Source organism: Channa argus, chromosome 5, assembly GCF_033026475.1.
Source record: "Channa argus isolate prfri chromosome 5, Channa argus male v1.0, whole genome shotgun sequence".
Taxonomy (NCBI): Eukaryota; Metazoa; Chordata; class Actinopteri; order Anabantiformes; family Channidae; genus Channa; species Channa argus.
Genome location: NC_090201.1, coordinates 12,356,531 through 12,374,073, shown reverse-complemented (window position 1 = coordinate 12,374,073; position 17,543 = coordinate 12,356,531). Strand labels below are relative to the sequence as shown.

The 17,543-nt window shown below is 38.6% G+C and overlaps 2 protein-coding genes across 5 annotated transcripts; both read left to right on the top strand.

Moving 5' to 3' along the window:
• Nucleotides 1-2,062: 2,062 nt before the first annotated feature.
• LOC137127852 (probable nuclear hormone receptor HR38) lies at nt 2,063-8,489 on the top strand. 2 transcript variants are annotated; one of them, XM_067505338.1, is made up of 7 exons: nt 2,063-2,223; nt 3,559-4,397; nt 4,941-5,070; nt 5,277-5,440; nt 5,550-5,746; nt 5,837-6,015; nt 6,101-8,489. In XM_067505338.1, the coding sequence occupies exons 2-7, from the start codon at nt 3,561-3,563 to the stop codon at nt 6,361-6,363; spliced, it is 1,770 nt and encodes a 589-aa protein (XP_067361439.1). In that variant the 5' UTR covers nt 2,063-2,223; nt 3,559-3,560; the 3' UTR covers nt 6,364-8,489. The 2 variants fall into 2 exon arrangements, with proteins under 2 accessions (XP_067361439.1, XP_067361437.1); XM_067505336.1 differs by having other exon boundaries at nt 5,544-5,746.
• Nucleotides 8,490-13,946: 5,457 nt separating this feature from the next.
• zgc:113184 (uncharacterized protein LOC553745 homolog) lies at nt 13,947-16,695 on the top strand. 3 transcript variants are annotated; one of them, XM_067505157.1, is made up of 5 exons: nt 13,947-14,149; nt 15,279-15,325; nt 15,646-15,774; nt 15,849-16,210; nt 16,323-16,695. In XM_067505157.1, the coding sequence occupies exons 3-5, from the start codon at nt 15,663-15,665 to the stop codon at nt 16,494-16,496; spliced, it is 648 nt and encodes a 215-aa protein (XP_067361258.1). In that variant the 5' UTR covers nt 13,947-14,149; nt 15,279-15,325; nt 15,646-15,662; the 3' UTR covers nt 16,497-16,695. The 3 variants fall into 3 exon arrangements, with proteins under 3 accessions (XP_067361258.1, XP_067361257.1, XP_067361256.1); XM_067505155.1 differs by having other exon boundaries at nt 13,948-14,149; nt 15,207-15,325; XM_067505156.1 differs by lacking the exon at nt 15,279-15,325.
• The last annotated feature ends 848 nt before the right edge of the window (nt 16,696-17,543 follow it).

The window sequence follows — 17,543 nt, the reverse complement described above, 5'->3', positions numbered from 1 at the left end:
CACACACACACACACACACACACACCTACACACACACACACACTCAATATATGCAAAGAGAAGACTCTTCCAAAGACAGAAAACCAGGAAATTACTGGGTCTACACATTGTATCCCTGTCCTGTCTTAATGCATGTTCTGAACAGATGGGCCAAATCATCACCCACATCTTCAACAGATTATAGATCATCAGATGTGTAAAGTCATCTTTCAACTATGATAAGAATCTTTTATCACAGTACTAAATGACTACAAGACTATGGGGCAACTACGACATATGTGGTCATTAAGTCCTAGTGAACAACTAGTGTTGAACCACCTAAAGGATATCGCAGGGCTACATCCTGGAACACCTTGATCACTCTGGGATTCATGCCAGAGGCCTGTTTGTGGACTCGCCACCACTATTCCAGAAATTCTGTCTCTCTCTCTCCATCTGTCAGTGGATTATCAACTTCCTGACCAACAGCACACAGCAAGTGAGGCTTAGGGAAGTAATATCTTGCATAAGCATGGTCCTCAGAGATGTGTCTATTCCCCTCTGCTCTTCTCCCTTTACGCTAACGACGGCACCTTCAGTGACCCGAAAGTCAAAACAACAAGGAGCTGAAGATGGTCAAGAGATGAAAGGGGATTTCAGGAGTCAGCCCCCCTATACTTTCTCCTCTCACCATACTCTTAAGTCTTGTGTTCATTGCATCTTCAAGTTCTTGGGAACCTCCATTTTGGAAGACAAACTAGATCAGAACAGATTGCAGCAGACAGTGATAACTGAACAGAATTAGTTAACAGAATAAGTGCTCCTTTGCACAGTTTTTCAAAAAGTAATTCCTATATTACAGCTGTCTTTCTTACGTTGTTCAGATATTGTTTACTGCTTACTGTTGAACATATTCTGCACTGTCACTAACAGTTACCAAAGACCAGAAGCAAATGAATGCTGGCTGAATGCAGCAGCGACGCAGAAAAACAGTACATATTACAAAGCTGAATTCTGACATGGAGAAAAACACAGTCTTAGTAAATTTTTCATCTTACTACCTTTAAAAATTGTCAATAATGATACATTTTATTAAATAATAAAAGGTTTTTGTTTCAAAATGGCCGTGGCCTTTCTGTGTGGAGTGTGCCTCCGTGGGTTTCCTCCGACAGCCCCAAAACATGCACGTTAGGTTAATTGGTGAATCTAAAATTGCCCGTAGGTCTGAATGTGAGTGGGAATTATTGTCTGTCTGTGTATGTCTCCCTGTGGGCATGCGATAGACTGGCGATCTGTTCAGGATGTGCCCTGCCTCTCGCCCGATGACAGGTGGGATAGGCTCCACCCCCTTCGCGACCCACATAGGATAAGTGGTAACAGATAATTAATGGATTTTTAAAAATGTCATTGAAAATAGGGTCCATTTTACTTTATTTTTTCTCTTATTGAAATGACTAATTTGGCCCGAGATAAAACTGGTTGATATGCACGTAGACACATTGTACATCCATGATTCCCTAATAGATTAAACTGGTGGGACCTGGGTAGAAGCTGCTGCCTAATTATTACAATTAACCACCATTTAAAATAACAAACATCCAAAGAACAAAAAAATCCTCAATGATTAAGTGACTGGTATTATTCCTATATTTATCTCTTGGTGTGGCTTCCTTCAAGAGTTTATGGCAAATATTACGGAGGATTTCTGGCTGTTTTACGAAAACAAAAATCCCATTTTCTAAAGAAACCCAGCAGGTGTTTCCTCGTCTGTCCTGAGATAACACGGGTCCGTGTTGTAAACGTGTAGCTCTTTCCAGTCATAAAACGTATGCACCTCCAAATTCCGACTATTTTTAGCATTTTTCATCCTGTAATAGCCCCACGTGAGCACCGCTGTCGTTGTCGGTTATATTTAGAACGCACGCTCCCTCAGCTCTTGCGTCAATGGAATCCCGTGAGTGCGTCACACGGAGAAACGTCTGTGTCGCCCGCGAAGCTGATTGGCTGGCATCCCGGAACGTTCCACCACCCTGTTTGCCATGTTTGGGCACAGTCCCGCCTTTTAGCCGCTGCAGCCAAAATAAAACAAGAGAGTATGGAGCCGCCTGCGCTGGTCTGGCCCAGTGTGTGTGAGTGTATCTGAATGAGTGTGTGTACTGACAGCAGCTGGCAGAGGTGATTTGACCGCTTTACTGGTTTGGAATAAATGAAAAGCTAAAAAGTCCGGACTTTTACATGAACCAGGTAAGTAAACATGGATGTTTTGTTACTTTATAAGGGGCCATATTAATGCTGGTATAAGAATTAATGCCTTGATGCTTTTTCTTAGATATTATTCAAGTAAAAATGTAAACACAGAGAACAAGACTAATTGGGCAGCTTATTAAAAATTAATTATACATGGTACGTGGTTTTATTGGAAATAATTCTTAGAAATGCCATGTAGGTAACAGTTATTGAAAGAAAAACTGCCCCCTTGAGAGAGCCAGTTGGTGGGGGACAAAATATACACCAGCAGAAAAAATACAGCCTCCAAAATGATCATAGAGCTAAACCAACAACACATTGATACAGTTTCAGCAAAAATGTAATTTTAATTAATAAAATTGGCAATTGAATGTAGTTAAATTATTATTGAAACAGCAATACTCGTTATACAAGTGTAATTTATTTAAGTGACAGTACTACTTTTGCACTTGTGTGTGTGAGTGTGGTATGTGTACTTTACTGGAAAAAGTGCCTTGTGCCTCTTCCACATTCTCAAGTAAAACGATTCAGAGCTTGCATTATTATGTTTTCAACTCAAAAACTTACAAAAGTTTACATGACATTATGTGTGGGTCTGTTGCTACATGAGATGGTGTGAGTTGGGTATATTAATAGAACATAAAACACACATTGACCAATGTGGTTTACCTAAATTTACTTTAATTTACTTTTCTTAAAGTTAGAAGAGAATTATCATTTGCTTTTATGTGATGTGAAGCATGTGTTGTTCCGAAAAACCCATACACATACACGCCCATTTACCCAACCATACACACAAACAGGTTTTGCCATTTCACCTGGCACTTATCCTGGAAGAGGGCTGTCTGCCACTGAAGGAGGTATTTCAGAGCATTAACAACCAGTAACACAATATCTGACAACATATGATTGCTCTACTGGACTTTTCCGCATTCTCTCTTCTGAAGCTGGAGAAAATAAATTAAAATCCAGACTCACATAATTTAAGCTATTTCTGATTTACTAAACAGTCAAATCCTTATTCAGTCTCAGTGCTTTAACTCACTTACATTTTTGGGTTCATTTTAGCCTTTAATAAACAGTAAGAACTAAACAGAGGTAGATGGTTCTCATCTTCACTTAAATCAGGAACATTTTGATTATATGGCTGCCAGGATACTCCAATTCCCCTGCTTTCATTTTGGAAAAAATATGGCTAAGCACTTTAATCTGTAACAATTGTTTACACAGTATCTGCTTACATAGAAAACAATTGCTAACATTTAATCATTTATATTGAGATTGTAAACATATGTTTTTAACAGTAGTAATAGTTGCTGTTCTCTGTCCTAGCGATGCCCTGTGTACACACCCAGCATGCATCCCTGCTCCATGACACCTACTTCAGCTCTGAGTTTTTGAACCCTGACCTCAGTGCCAAACTGGTGATGGACATCAGTGGCCAAAAGGACCAGCTGTCTACATCTTCGTTGCCCAGCATCAATACCTTAATGGGAAATGGCTATGTCGGAGAGTTTGATGCTTATTCCTGTAAGATTACCACCTCTCCTCCTGCCTCTACAGTTTCGTTTAACCATGCCACTGTAGCTGAGAGCTCCAGCCCTCAGATGCAGAACCAGTCCTTCAAGCTGGATGATCTCCAGGTGTATGGCTGTTACCCAGGCTCCTTTGCACTCAGCTGCCTTGATGAAACACTATCATCATGTGGCTCAGACTACTATGGCAGCCCAGTTTATGCTGCTGCTTCGTCTCCAACACCAAGCTTTCAGACCCAGTCCACACCTGTCTGGGATTCTTCTTTCAGCCCCTACTCCTCAGCCCCCATGGCCTCTGTTGCTGATAAGGCTGCCATGGCTCAGCAGCTCTCTTTCTTCCCCTTCAGCTCTGCACCACAGCAGCATTCTCCCCTGAGGCAGCACCAGGATGCTCAGCCAAGCCATGATGATCCTTTCTTCCTGCCTCCCCAGCAGCATCTTTCTCCTCTGCCTTGTCCCAACATTTCCTTGGAGCATGGACCTCTGGAAAGCCCCAGGATAGTGGAGGGAACCGTGACATCTCCTAAAACACATAACCAAGGATCCAGTGAGGGCCGCTGTGCAGTTTGTGGTGACAATGCATCTTGTCAGCACTATGGAGTCCGGACCTGTGAAGGCTGCAAAGGGTTTTTTAAGGTACAAAGCTGAACAGCATCCACTGATGTTAACTTATGCTAGGTATTTGGTATCAAATTGATCTTAATCACTAACAAAAAAAAAATTGTATTAATATTTATAATTTTAAGTAGACAAATACATCATAACATGATTGTTCCAGGACTGATACAGGCAATTCTTTAAAACACTAATTTGGTATATCATTGTTTCAGGATTTTGCTGGTTATGTGTTCATTTAAAAAAGGGCCAGTCTGTCACAGATTTCTTAAGCTCTCAAATATTGATATTGCTATTAAATATAGGACCATGGGAAAAAACTATTGAGCCATTCAGAATAAATATGACATTCATGCTGATCATTTGCCAGTAAGAGCTTAGTTTTTGCCCGACACCAGTTAGCCATTTTCTTCAAAACAGATGCAAAAGATGTTTTTGGAACAAAAACAAGGAAATACGATTTAAACATTTAACATAACGTGAAATTTTAGTGGTGCCTTTCTATCATGTATGTGTATGCATCATTATAAACCTATGGTAATGTAGTGTTTTTCTGTTTTGCAGCGAACTGTGCAGAAAAATGCTAAGTATCTCTGCCTTGCCAATAAAGATTGTCCTGTGGATAAGAGACGGAGAAACCGCTGTCAGTTCTGTCGTTTCCAGAAATGTCTTGCAGTGGGAATGGTCAAAGAAGGTGAAGTGATGACATTAAACTTTAAGGGACTAATGTGTGACAGAGACTTGTAAAACTAAAGTTCAGACTGACAGACATACTGCATGTAACTAGAGCTTTACAATGCCAGATGCAAGAAAAAAGAATCTGATATTGATACAGCAACTCACTTTCAAAGTTAATGACAAGTTCTTCAAATGTTCTTCTCTTTTCTGTCTCTTCTTTAGTTGTGCGCACAGATAGTCTCAAAGGTCGCCGTGGTCGCCTGCCCTCCAAACCCAAGACTGTGGGTGAGGCTTTGTCCACAACTCCCAGTGTCAACATCATATCCTCTCTTGTCAGGTCCCATTTAGACTCAAATCCAGTGATTGGAAAGCTTGACTACTCCAAGGTAAATCTTGACAGAGTTGTTTTAGAGTGAATTGATTGTTTACATGAATTAAAACTGAAACTATATTCTGCAGCACTGACCATTTCGTTCTCTTCCTCCTAAGTATCAGGAGACAATGGACAAAATGAAAGAAAAGGAGGATGCTCATGACATCCAGCAGTTCTATGACCTGCTGAGTGGGGCTTTAGATGTAATCAGAAAGTGGGCTGAAACAATCCCAGGATTCACAGACTTCTGCACAGAGGACCAAGAGCTCCTGCTTGAATCTGCCTTTGTTGAGCTCTTCATCCTCCGATTAGCATACAGGTTGGCCTCCCATAAAAAATGCCACAATAACGGTTATGTCACTAGAATGAACCAATGCTCTGATTGCACTAATGACTTGAAACTGTGCAGGTCAAATCCAGAGAAGAACAAGCTGATCTTCTGCAATGGTGTGGTTCTCCACCGCCTTCAGTGTGTTCGCAGTTTTGGTGACTGGATCGACTCCATCATAGATTTCTCTCAAAATCTTCACCGCATGAACTTAGATGTCTCCATGTTTGCCTGCCTTGAGGCACTAGTCATTATCACTGGTAAGTCTTTTTCTCACTTCTTATTGCATATAAATGTTATGTTTTTATTCAGGATTGTGTTTCTCATAACATGTTTTGCACCTAGATCGTCATGGCCTTAAAGAACCCAAACGGGTTGAGGACTTTCAGAATCATCTCATCACATGCTTAAGGGAACACGTGAGTGGAAATGGATCTGAACCGGGAAGGACCCAGCCCAACTATCTTTCTCGTCTTCTGGGCAAACTCCCAGAATTGAGGACTCTGTGTACACAGGGCCTGCAACGTATCTTCTATTTGAAACTAGAGGACCTGGTGCCCCCTCCACCAATTGTAGAGAAAATCTTCATGGATACTCTGCCATTCTAAAAACACGCATATGTGTTACAAGAGCAGTTAAAAACACCTAATGTGAGGTTTTATCTATGATGAACCTCCTTCTTTCCCACTGACTTGTGTGCTTATAAATGACATTTTTTAAGAGACCATTATTTTTTTAACATTAATTTTTGAAATTGAATATGAAACCTGTGTGAGTTCTGCATGAAGGTTTTATTCAATTCAGTGGAACTCTCAATAGGGCTGAACTGGTTCACACAAAGTTGATATATATTTTCGTGTGCATTTGTAAAATTATTTTATTGCTGTGCTAAATGTGTGAAGGTTACTATGCAGCTCAAAAGACATTTGGATTGATGCAGTGCAATGCTACCTATTCTGAAAGACACTAATATCTTGAAGAAATGTTTTTCAATTTGCTTTTCGACCCCACTAATAAGCCTGTAGATTGTTTAGTATCCAAAAGTCCCGTTTGTTAATGAGAACTTTGGAATCCCAGTTTTCAAAAGGGAAATATTTATTAATTTCTTTGTATCACAAAATATAGTTTGACTCCTGATTATGCTCCTTTGGAAGGTCTTGGACCAAAGTTGATTCTCAATACAAACCGTATTGCCTTAAACCAAAATATTCTGCCATATCTGTTGAGTTGCCATTTTGCAACATCTAACGTTACCTACCTCGTTTATTCCGGTTCAACCAAACTCTGGTTCGTTTTCCACCTTGGTGCGGTTAATTTGTGTAACACATCAATTACACCCACAACCCACAACATTTCCGTCCGGTCACAAACGAACCCAGGAACTGTTCGTTTGTGGTGACATCGATCAGGCCCCAAGACAGCATGTTCTTTAGCCAGACAGCGAGTTGTCAAGTCGTCCACAAGTGTTAAGAGGTTTTGTATTTGTCCGCTTTTTTGAAGGGCAATCATCATCTGCAGCAACATTGTTATTGGTATATTGCCAAGATAATCACTACAGTTAAGTAAAAATGTTGTAAAGTTGTGAAGCTATTCCACGCTTCTTAGAGAATTTCATTTATAACAATATTCGCCAGTATAGAACGGGATTTCCTACTTTTGTTTACTTTTATGTTCCTACCCCAAATCAGTTTAACCAATGAGCGGACAAGACGAATCTCGCGTGCCTTGTTGCGGTGCATTTATGGTCGCATGGATTTTTCAAGTAAACCGAACTAAGGTGAAAACGGTCCGCCGAATCAAATCAGAGCAAACGAAGTATTTCAAAACGCCCTATAAGTTGATGTCTGAAACACATGTCAATGTAATAATATACGTCTTAGGCTTTTTAGAACGAAAGAATCCACCTAATGAGTGAAAATGGAAAGTGCCTTTGCTAAAACCTCAATCCATGAACCACACTATGTGTATGTAAATGAGCTTTCATTCCATGTATTACAGACATAAAATTTACCATCACCATCACAATAATGATGATTTCCAGCCTTTTGATATGAAGTGCCTAAGGCAAGTGATTGTCAATACAGTCTGACAAAGAGCATCCAAAACTTGAACTCATCCTTCACACTGCTAAACTGGAAGGACATCAAGGGAGGACAGGTGGTTTACGATCCACAAGAACTAAATCCTGTTCACATGTCCCTGAGACAGTCAAGGTTATAGCTACAGTAGAGCTGTCCAGCTCAAGATTAAATTTAGTCCAAGCACATTTTAGTTTTCTACTTGTATCCACAATTGGAACCAGTGTAGCATTTGTATAATTTGATATTTGATCATTTGATAAATGGATTAACGCCTAAATGCTTGGAAATTCTAATAATCATAATTAGACGTTTTTTGGTAACTGCATTCTTGTCTTTGGCTGTTATGTACATCACCCTTCATGTGTTTTAAACTTCAACTCTATTTTTGTATAACTTATAACTTGTCTTCCACATTCTTCTGAGTTGAGCAGTTTTCTATGTCTTTCTCATCTGAAAATGAACTAAAGAAATACAGTATCTTAAGGAAAGTGAAATGTGAAGAGATGAGCAGCTAAGAACACACAAACTGTGTTCAAACAGTGTGAAGAACACTTTTGTGTTTGTTTGGGACATGTATGTGGACACTGCCCAGACTTTAATTAAATGGTGAAAAAGTATTTAGACAATATTTGATAATAAACGTTTAAATCGTTTACATCATTGGTTGTCTTCATTTAAATGTTTGGAAATTCAGGCGTCCTTTTGTCAGATTATAGTGTCTATTTTCAAATATAAACGTTTGGTTTTTCATGATTTCAGCTGTGAATCAATTAATTACTCTACATTGTGACATATCTTTTATTAACATTGTTACAATTCGAAATTAATTCAGTATATATCTGAAATAAAATATAGAATCATTTTTAAATATTTAAAAATCCCTATGTTGTACAATTTAGCCTAATTAAATGGTTCACTGTTTTTTTTAATAATACATAATTTCTTAGCTGAGTCCTATAGCCTTTAGAAAATATTCCTGAAACAGGTGTAAAGTGTAAATATGTTGGGACTAATTTTAGCTTTGGATTTGCTTCATTAGCAAGTATTTGGGAAAGCAGAAATTGGAATTGACTCAAAATGAATATTTCTGTTTATTGTAATGAAGTACGATACACAATGGGCTATTGACATGATGTTAGCCAAGCATGCAGTGTGACTCTCAAGATGTCATTGGCCAAGATATCAGCATAGCCTGGCAAAAACTTTCCCCTGACCTTTCCTTTAGTGCCACCATAACATGCGCATTTGTGCATTTTTAGTGAAATGTCTTGATTGTTGTCTACATTTACATTTAGTAATTTTGCAGACACTTTTATCCAAAGCGACTTACAAGTTATGTCAAGAAGAAAACATCAAAGCAAAGTGTTGGATGAAATGTCGTGAAATTTAGTACAGACATAAATTTTTGCTTAGAATGAACTGTGACAACTGTAACATTGTCAGCTGTGGGGTTTTTTTTTTTTAGAGCGGATCTTTATTTAACACAGGACCAGTGCTACAGTTTTTTAGATATTAGTAATTGGGAAGATTTACCAAAAGCAGTTATTCACTCCTTTTCACTGAGTCTGTGTTGTTTTGTCACACATAGTGTTATTGTTGGCAACAATCCTGACCAGAGGAAGATTACACCGTCCTACTCTCAGCTACAGGAGACTGCAGCTCCGACTGCATTCATTTGCTCGACACCCGATACTACTGTACAGCACGTACCGGTCATCTGGATTTTGATGTTGGCAGACAGAGTGGAAAAAGGGACAAGGGGAGAAAAGTGGAGGAGGCAATGTGAAAGCAAGCTTGCAATGAGGCATTCATTTGACAAGTCCAATATATAATGAAATCTTCTCATGAATACAGTCTCATAAGTAGGATTTGATTAAATGTAGCACCTCAGAGAATTTCTTTGGTTGTAGCAAAAATATTTTATCTGGTTGCAGAACCAAATAAGTAGTTAATCCCTTTTGAGTTTCAGAGTGACTTTTAATTCTTTATGGTCACGTGTCCATGACAGGTCAGACTTTTCCCTTCACACTGACCAAACCAAAAATAGAGCCCCTGACAATATATATTACCTGGAGCTGACCCTTAACACTTGACCCATGCTGTGCCCTGACATGCAACATTCAGCATTCAGGAACAAACTGTAGCCCTACACCCTGCAGACATGAGACATTATGTTCTGACCAGTAATATGAAGCTGGCTTGTCATGGTGATTTGTTGCACAAAAATGCTATGCTACCATTTTACACTTGTGCCCCACACTTTGCTATATCATTTTGTTCCAAAAGGACATTTGCCTTATATAGCATAAACAGACAATTTTATGACATTGTATTATGATTTACTCTAGTTGCCTACAGAACTTCAGTTTTGAGTCACTAATACTTTGAAGTATTATGTTATGTTATACTTTTGAGATCAAACTCATTAGATGGCTAAAATATGATTAGTTGCATTGAAGAATGACAATAATAAAACCGATGATTTTTTTAAGGAATTAGGTAATCAAACAGTACATAAAGGAGTTAAAATTAGCCGTCACTATGACAAACTACAGCATTAAAATGCTACCTAAATTTACTGCAAGTGGATATGTACATTAAGACAACTTACAGTCATGCTTCCTCTCTCTGAGTGCTCCTCGCACTTAGTTACTGCTCATTGTGAAACACTAAAATGCTCGTGTTTGGTGGAGATAATGTTTACTATGTTTACATTGGCATGCTATTTGCTAAATAACGCTAAACACAAAGTGCAACTGAAATGATGGAAATGTATGAAGTGTAAAACCTTTTATTGTGTAAAGTAGAACTTGAAAAAAAGGCTATGTACACCTAGTATCTGCTAATTTCTGAATACCAGGCTAAAACTAACAGTGAAAAATAAATTAAGCAGTATTAAACAAAATGTAATTTTGTTCTGTTTCTTTTACATGGACTTAATGAAAGTTATCTGCAACATGAAAACTTTCTTCATGTGTGTATGTGAGTAGCTGATTGCTGGAGAGGATATTGTTCCAGTGGGAGGAAAGCTAATAGGTTTGTTTGTGAGGAGGCAGCACCTGTCGTTTATTGATGGACCGAGCTGTAAATAACTTTGGGAAGCTGGTTAGAGCTCTTTGGAGGCTTCTGTGTGTCTTTCTCCTCTCTTCCATCTTTTTTATAGTTTATCATACATACAGGTGCATACATATTCATTTGCAAATATTTATCGTATTAATTTTTCAGACCAGCTCAGCACCAAGCACAGAGCTTCACTACTTTAGAAAAAGGCACAAATTGATGTGTTGCAGAGAAATTCACATGACATGATAAACATGGCATGTCCCAGGTTTATCTGATCACACATCCTGTATATTTATGCAATAGAACTAGTATGTGTGTGGGTGTGTTGTGGAGAAAACCCTCTGGGAGTGTATTTATAGCAGGCCATTGTTGAGCCCATAGAAACCTCTGTAATCGGATCTTGTCTCTTTCTCACTCAGAGAGTCCACCGATAAATGAGTTGGCAGACGTCACTGCTCATGCCACTCCTGCGATAACTGTACACCCCACATAACCATCTTAAACTCTTGGTCCCTGCAGGATTAAATTCATAAGTGAGTAGTGATCCAGTTAAATTATAATTCTAGTGTGTGAGAGGAAGGGATGATAGCAACCTGTCTGCTCTGTGGACATTTAATAGCTGTCCCTAACTGGGTATTAACTTGTGTTTTGCATTTTTAAGACTATTTTAAAGTTACCTGACTTAAAATCATTATTTTCATCAGTGAGGTACGAGGGTTAAGTTTACAGTTTAGCGTTTTACCTAAAATAGTTACCCCAGAAAAGAAAAGTCATACACAAAACTAAAAATGTGTTTACTTTAATTTGTGTTTATTAGCCATTAAAAGCATAATATTGCATGAATATTTAATATCTTTACACTGTGTCCAGAAAACATGTTTATAGAAAACCTGCTCCATATTATGTGAATGATGTTTTTAAAATTTAAAGACTGAAATAATGAATACTAAAAATTAGTCAATGTTTTATATGGTATATCAGAAAATTTATTACTCCACAGCCCTAGAACTTGAATAATGAAGAAGCTGATTGAGACGCAACAATAAGAAAAGGTATATCCTACGTTTGTGTGTTTGAGTGCCTCACAGCAGTTGGAAAACTTCTTTCTGCTCAGCTGGAGAATATGAGAATGTTACAATTATAAAACAAGATTGACAGGATGGATAGTGTTGCACTGGCAGATGACAGGTTTTGGCTGCATGCCCAGAAGTTATTCACAGCAAACCCTGTAAACACATGCATATCGTAGTGTGCTCTATCTTTGTGAGGACACTCACTGACATAATGCATTCCCTAAGCCCTTATACTAACTTTAACCATCACAACTGAATGCCGAACCTCAACCTTTACCTTAACCTGCCCCCAACATAATTCTTACTTTAACCCCAAATGTGTTAACACCAAAATGGCCCTTTGAAGTTGGAGGAATGTCCAACTGTCCAACTATGGCCATGTGACAAGATAAAGACATATACTCACACACACACACACACACACATGCACGCAGGAACTTCAGAGGGCCCCAACATTGGTATCAAGTGCATCACACCCTGTTCACCAGCACTGTTCCTGCCATCCCTTTGCACTTGATCCAAGTGTTTTGTGTGTGTGTGGTGGGTTTCAAGGTCATCATACATATAAATGCATCAATCAACAATTCAAACCTACCTAAAAGTAGATGTAGGTGAAATTGGTGTATTTGGAAACATTTTGCAAGTTCTCATCACATTAATTTAAGAGCTTCAGCTTGGGTAGCTGTTATAAACAAACAACAGTGCAAAGACAGATCATGGGGATTCTTTACTTTTTCAGTGTTTTGGATGTTCATCAGTGTCTATTGTTGGTATCGAGTCATTTTTGCAAGGAAACTGCTGTTTCCTTTGTCCTATTTCTGATGATTTTTACTTCACCGACTACTAAATAAAAAAACAAAAAATCAACAGCAACTTCATAACTATTTTCCGATTATTCTGTTTGTTTATTCTGTACACAAACAGGAAAGTAAATAGGACATTTTAAAGTTTTCCTGATTACCATAACTCTTGTAATCCAATTTTTTAAAAATCATTCTGTAAATCCACCATGTAGGTAATGGACTATTGGCTTTATATGACAGACAGAAAGGCATATAAGATGTTTGCAGCTCTGATTTGTTTCATCAGTTACTCACACACAGTTACATAATGGGTTTAAAGTCGAGGGAGCTGGCATCTCTGTAGGATCACAAGGTGCTGGCTGTGAAGTCAGCTGTCAGGGGCTGACGCTGAGGTCAAAAACCGCTGCTCCTCCTAAGTGGATGGATGGCATGAAAGCTACTCTGTCACCCACAAGACTCTCTTGCCTTAATGTTGGTCTAATTTTAAATCAATATCAGCCACATGACAAAACATTTTTATAGTGACTCTTCACACAGGCTCAGTCCCCAAACACCTGTCCCCTACTGTATAAACAATATAACACCTGCCATCAATTGCTGATTATCTTGCATATTTTAGCACTTGGGCCAAATTTGTTTGAACTTTAAATGGCTATAAATTTAGGTACTTGCCTAAACAACAAAACAGGTTAAACAAATCTTTTACCGAAAGACCTCATGTGGACAAAACCAGCAGCTGGTAAAATTTACAAAAAATATTACAGACACATTAACTGTCAACACATAATATGCGCAATCAAAATGAATAAATATAGTTTTTTTTCCTGTGTTTGGCCAAACTTTGTAGAGCTGTTTTGTTGCCTGTGTCTAAACTCACAGTAATTGTGCACGAAAGATAAGAGTTGAGATGACACTTTGTTCTTTTGTGTCTGTTATTTATTATGATGATTGGCCCAACTGTGCCTTAGCTGCTTACCAAGCTTAAAAATTTCATAAACGTTTCCCTGTTTTGTTTCATCTTACACAAGGTCGTGGCTTTTATTTTGAAGCCAGTCTCGTTGAACAGGAAGTGTACTGTTTGCAGTTTTAACTTTTTATTTTTTAAGTATTTGTGTCTTAATTAGATAGGTGGCAATGAAGAATAGATAGAAAAGGTGAGAGAAGAGATGGGGAGGGATACGTGGCCTAGGCCATTTGGCTGTCAGGGCGCACCCGCACTCAGGTGTTTTAAGGTCACGTGTGGTGACGTAAGCGAAGAAAAAAGCGGATCTTGTCCAGGCCGACCAACAATTTAGCCAGGACGAAGTTTTCCGCATCCGTCAGTGTCTGTGTCTTCGGTCTACATCCTGTTAGGAATGATCGGCCACTGTTGGTGTAAGTAAACGTTAATTTAATGAAAAAGTTACAAGAGAAAAGTATTCTGACATTACTGATGATGTCTGAGAGAGCTGATAATTTCGCTTTGAGTTTCGCATTTATTATTAGAGCAAAGAAAACCAAGTGCGAGTGTACGTGACAGAGGAAAGTACTCCGTTGTGATGTATGTAAAGTCGGATAAAGGTTAAAATCGAACGTTTAAATAAAGGAAATGTGACACAAAAAGGGAAGCAAACAAGAACAGAACTGTACACAGAAGGACTGACTCCTGCAGCTATAGTCTACTTACTTTGCAGATTGAGACAGAAAACACATTCCCACAAATCGTGTGAATGGAAACAACAGTATAAACAACTGACTCTGTATAATATATTATAACTGGGTCCAGTTTCCTATAGAGTCATTTTACTTTCTGTTCTGCAATTAATTATTAAAGATTATTTTACTTAAGTAGGTATCCACCATTGATGGTGAAGCATCAGATGCATTCCTTAAACAACTGATATGTGTTATTAAACAGATTTCATACTTTTGATTTACACAGTAACTTAGCTGTATTTTGTTGGTGCACTGAACTATTACACTGAGCTAAACACACCGAGCTATTTGTCTTGTACACAGTTTATACCCCTCATGAGCAAAAATAAGATAGTAACTTACTAATAATAAATGATAACAAATGAACATAGTAAACAACAACTCTTATCAGCTGAGCCAATCGCTCATGTATGTTTACATTCAAAATAGTGCCTGTATAGTTTTTGCAGATTGTCACACCTCAGTTTAACTGAGTAATGGTGAAGTACCTTTTTAAAACAAAGCAGTTTCACTTCTGTTTTCAAAAGCTACTTCTTTATATATAACAGTGCAGTGTATATTGTCACAATGGTACATCCTAATTTCTATTAGCCCTTTAGCAAAGACTTAGATTGTAGTTTGTTAGGCCTTATCTGAGGAATAGATTTCACAATCGCATATTTGTTATAGGCTGGGCTTAGGAAATTAGTTTCTAGTTTTAGTCAAAATATTTCACTGGTGTCTGATTCCTATTCAGGAAAGAATTTTTAATTGGAAGTGGCTCGACTGAAGTAATCTCAGAATCTAAATTGTTTTGATGAATGACAAGGGGTCCTGAGTTCTTGGAGAAAGGCATTTGGATTTGCATAAAAAGTAGTAAGTATATCTTTATTAATATGGAAATAATAATAATTTAATTAATGAATTTTGTCTGTTTCACCTTATGGATGTACAGTTTATGCTAAGCTACACAGTATGTATGTTCGAGTTAAAAGAAAAATAAATTGAGACTTGTGTACTAGAGGTCATTATCCACTCAGATCCTGAGGCATTTCATCTTTTATTTAATTTGCTTTGTAGGCTGTTTGCTTCTATTAAAATGAAACTGGGTGGGTAGGGGGGTAGAGTAATGATACCTGTTGATATATAAAATGTACTTGAAGTAATAATTGATCTATGACATCTTTTATATGCAGATCCCTGAGCTGGTGAGATGGAGGAAGCATACAATGAACTGTACAAGCAATTCCTCCGCCTGAGATCACTTTGCTTCAGACAAGCGGCTCTGTTGCATGAACTCGCAACAAACCAGAAGAAACCTCAAGGTCCATATACATCCTAATTCCATCACACGTAAACACTTCTGTTGTGCTTATACACATCTAAAATTCTATTTTAGGTGCTCTTGTTCCTAATGGAGAGCTGGGTGATATGATGTCCATCCCGGTCCAGTGTACCCAAGAAATCCCTGTGTATTTCCATGAAAAGCCTCAGCCACTAGCAGCTGCAGCTCACAACCCAGCACCACAGTGTGCTGATTGGAGACACATGGGGACTTTCTCTAATCTTCTTGCTGAAGATATGGCCAGACTCTCCGTGGGTGTACCTCAACAGAGAAAAGAGGATCTGTTGTTGGAACCAAAGGTTGCATCCTTGTTAAGCCTGGACTCCACAATGTGGCAAGCAGCCTCTACCGGTGAATATGAAATTGAAGAACAAACAGATAATTTTAATAGAGACGGGACTCTGCATGCAACAAAGGTAGGTGTCTTCACTCGCCAAAGTCTCACCTGTGGGCATGGGTTCTCTGATCCGGCCTTATTGCATGCTGTTTCCCACAAACTCCCTGTCATGTTGTTCATGTTTGTGTCAGATGCCTGTGACAGACGGCTCCTCTCTGGTTGACTTTCTGAGCCAGCCCGACGGTTTGCTAATGTCGGATGTGGCACTGCAGTCTAACATGTGTGAGTTCTGCCAGGCAGTTTTCCCTGGAGACACAACCACTAGAGGAGAGTTCCTGCGACACCTCCACACTCACGTCACCTAGATTACATTGCTTCTCCACCTGGCGTATCAGTTCTGGCTTTATATGATGTGCTGGGTTGCAGTAGGAATAACTGAATTCACTTGATATCTGGAAGGAGCATCGAAATGGACCTGTTCTTTATGCCGTTAGCTGTTTGCCTGTGCAGAAACTGTCTACATCGTTTTACATGTCTGAGATTAATTAAAGTTGGAAATGATCATCCTGTGTTATGAGATATGGCATTTGAAAGGCTGAATTCACCCAATTGACTCCAAGATACAAGTATGTGTCTATGGTTTGGTTTAAACTGATATGATAGGTACTTATGAGATTTATGTCTCCTCCCAAATACAGGGTAGTAACCAGAATTTCATTTGTGACACTTGCATTAAAATACTACTTTGCAAATGAAAATCCACTACATCTCTGTGCAGAATTAGCAGTTATTATTTTATTTGGAGTATAATGTTGCCCTAATCTAGTCCACACCTGGGCAATTTACACCATAATTATCTGTGTGGCCAGATACAACATTTTTTTTTTGGGGGGGGGGGGGGGGGGGGGGGGGGGGGGACACGGATACACGGTACGCGGTACACGGATTGTGTACATAAATTCTTCAGATGCTTTTATGTAACCAGTCATTTTGCACCAGAACGTGTAAAACTGTAAAAATGTTTTACCTTTTTATTTTGCATTTTCCTATTATCAAATGCATAGACAACTACATTTTAACTTGACACAATGAGCTTTAGTATAAAGATTACATACACATCTTGGTCGTGATTGCTTGCATATAACCAAAACTTTTCAAGTAGGTGAAAAAATGTTGGAAATAAGGAAGGTAATAGGTGATATTGTATTTTACCTTAGACTCCCGGGAATAGACAGGGAAAAGGCCCTCTGACCCCTCCATATAAAGGAGGACCTTCAGACTGGAATAGACACAAAATGACCACACATGCGGCTCTCAATGTAAATTAAAGATTTGGTAGTATGGTAGAAAAAAATCTTGGCTTTCCTGTGAGCAATTATCGTCTCAAGGTCACAGTAAATAAACAACCTTCA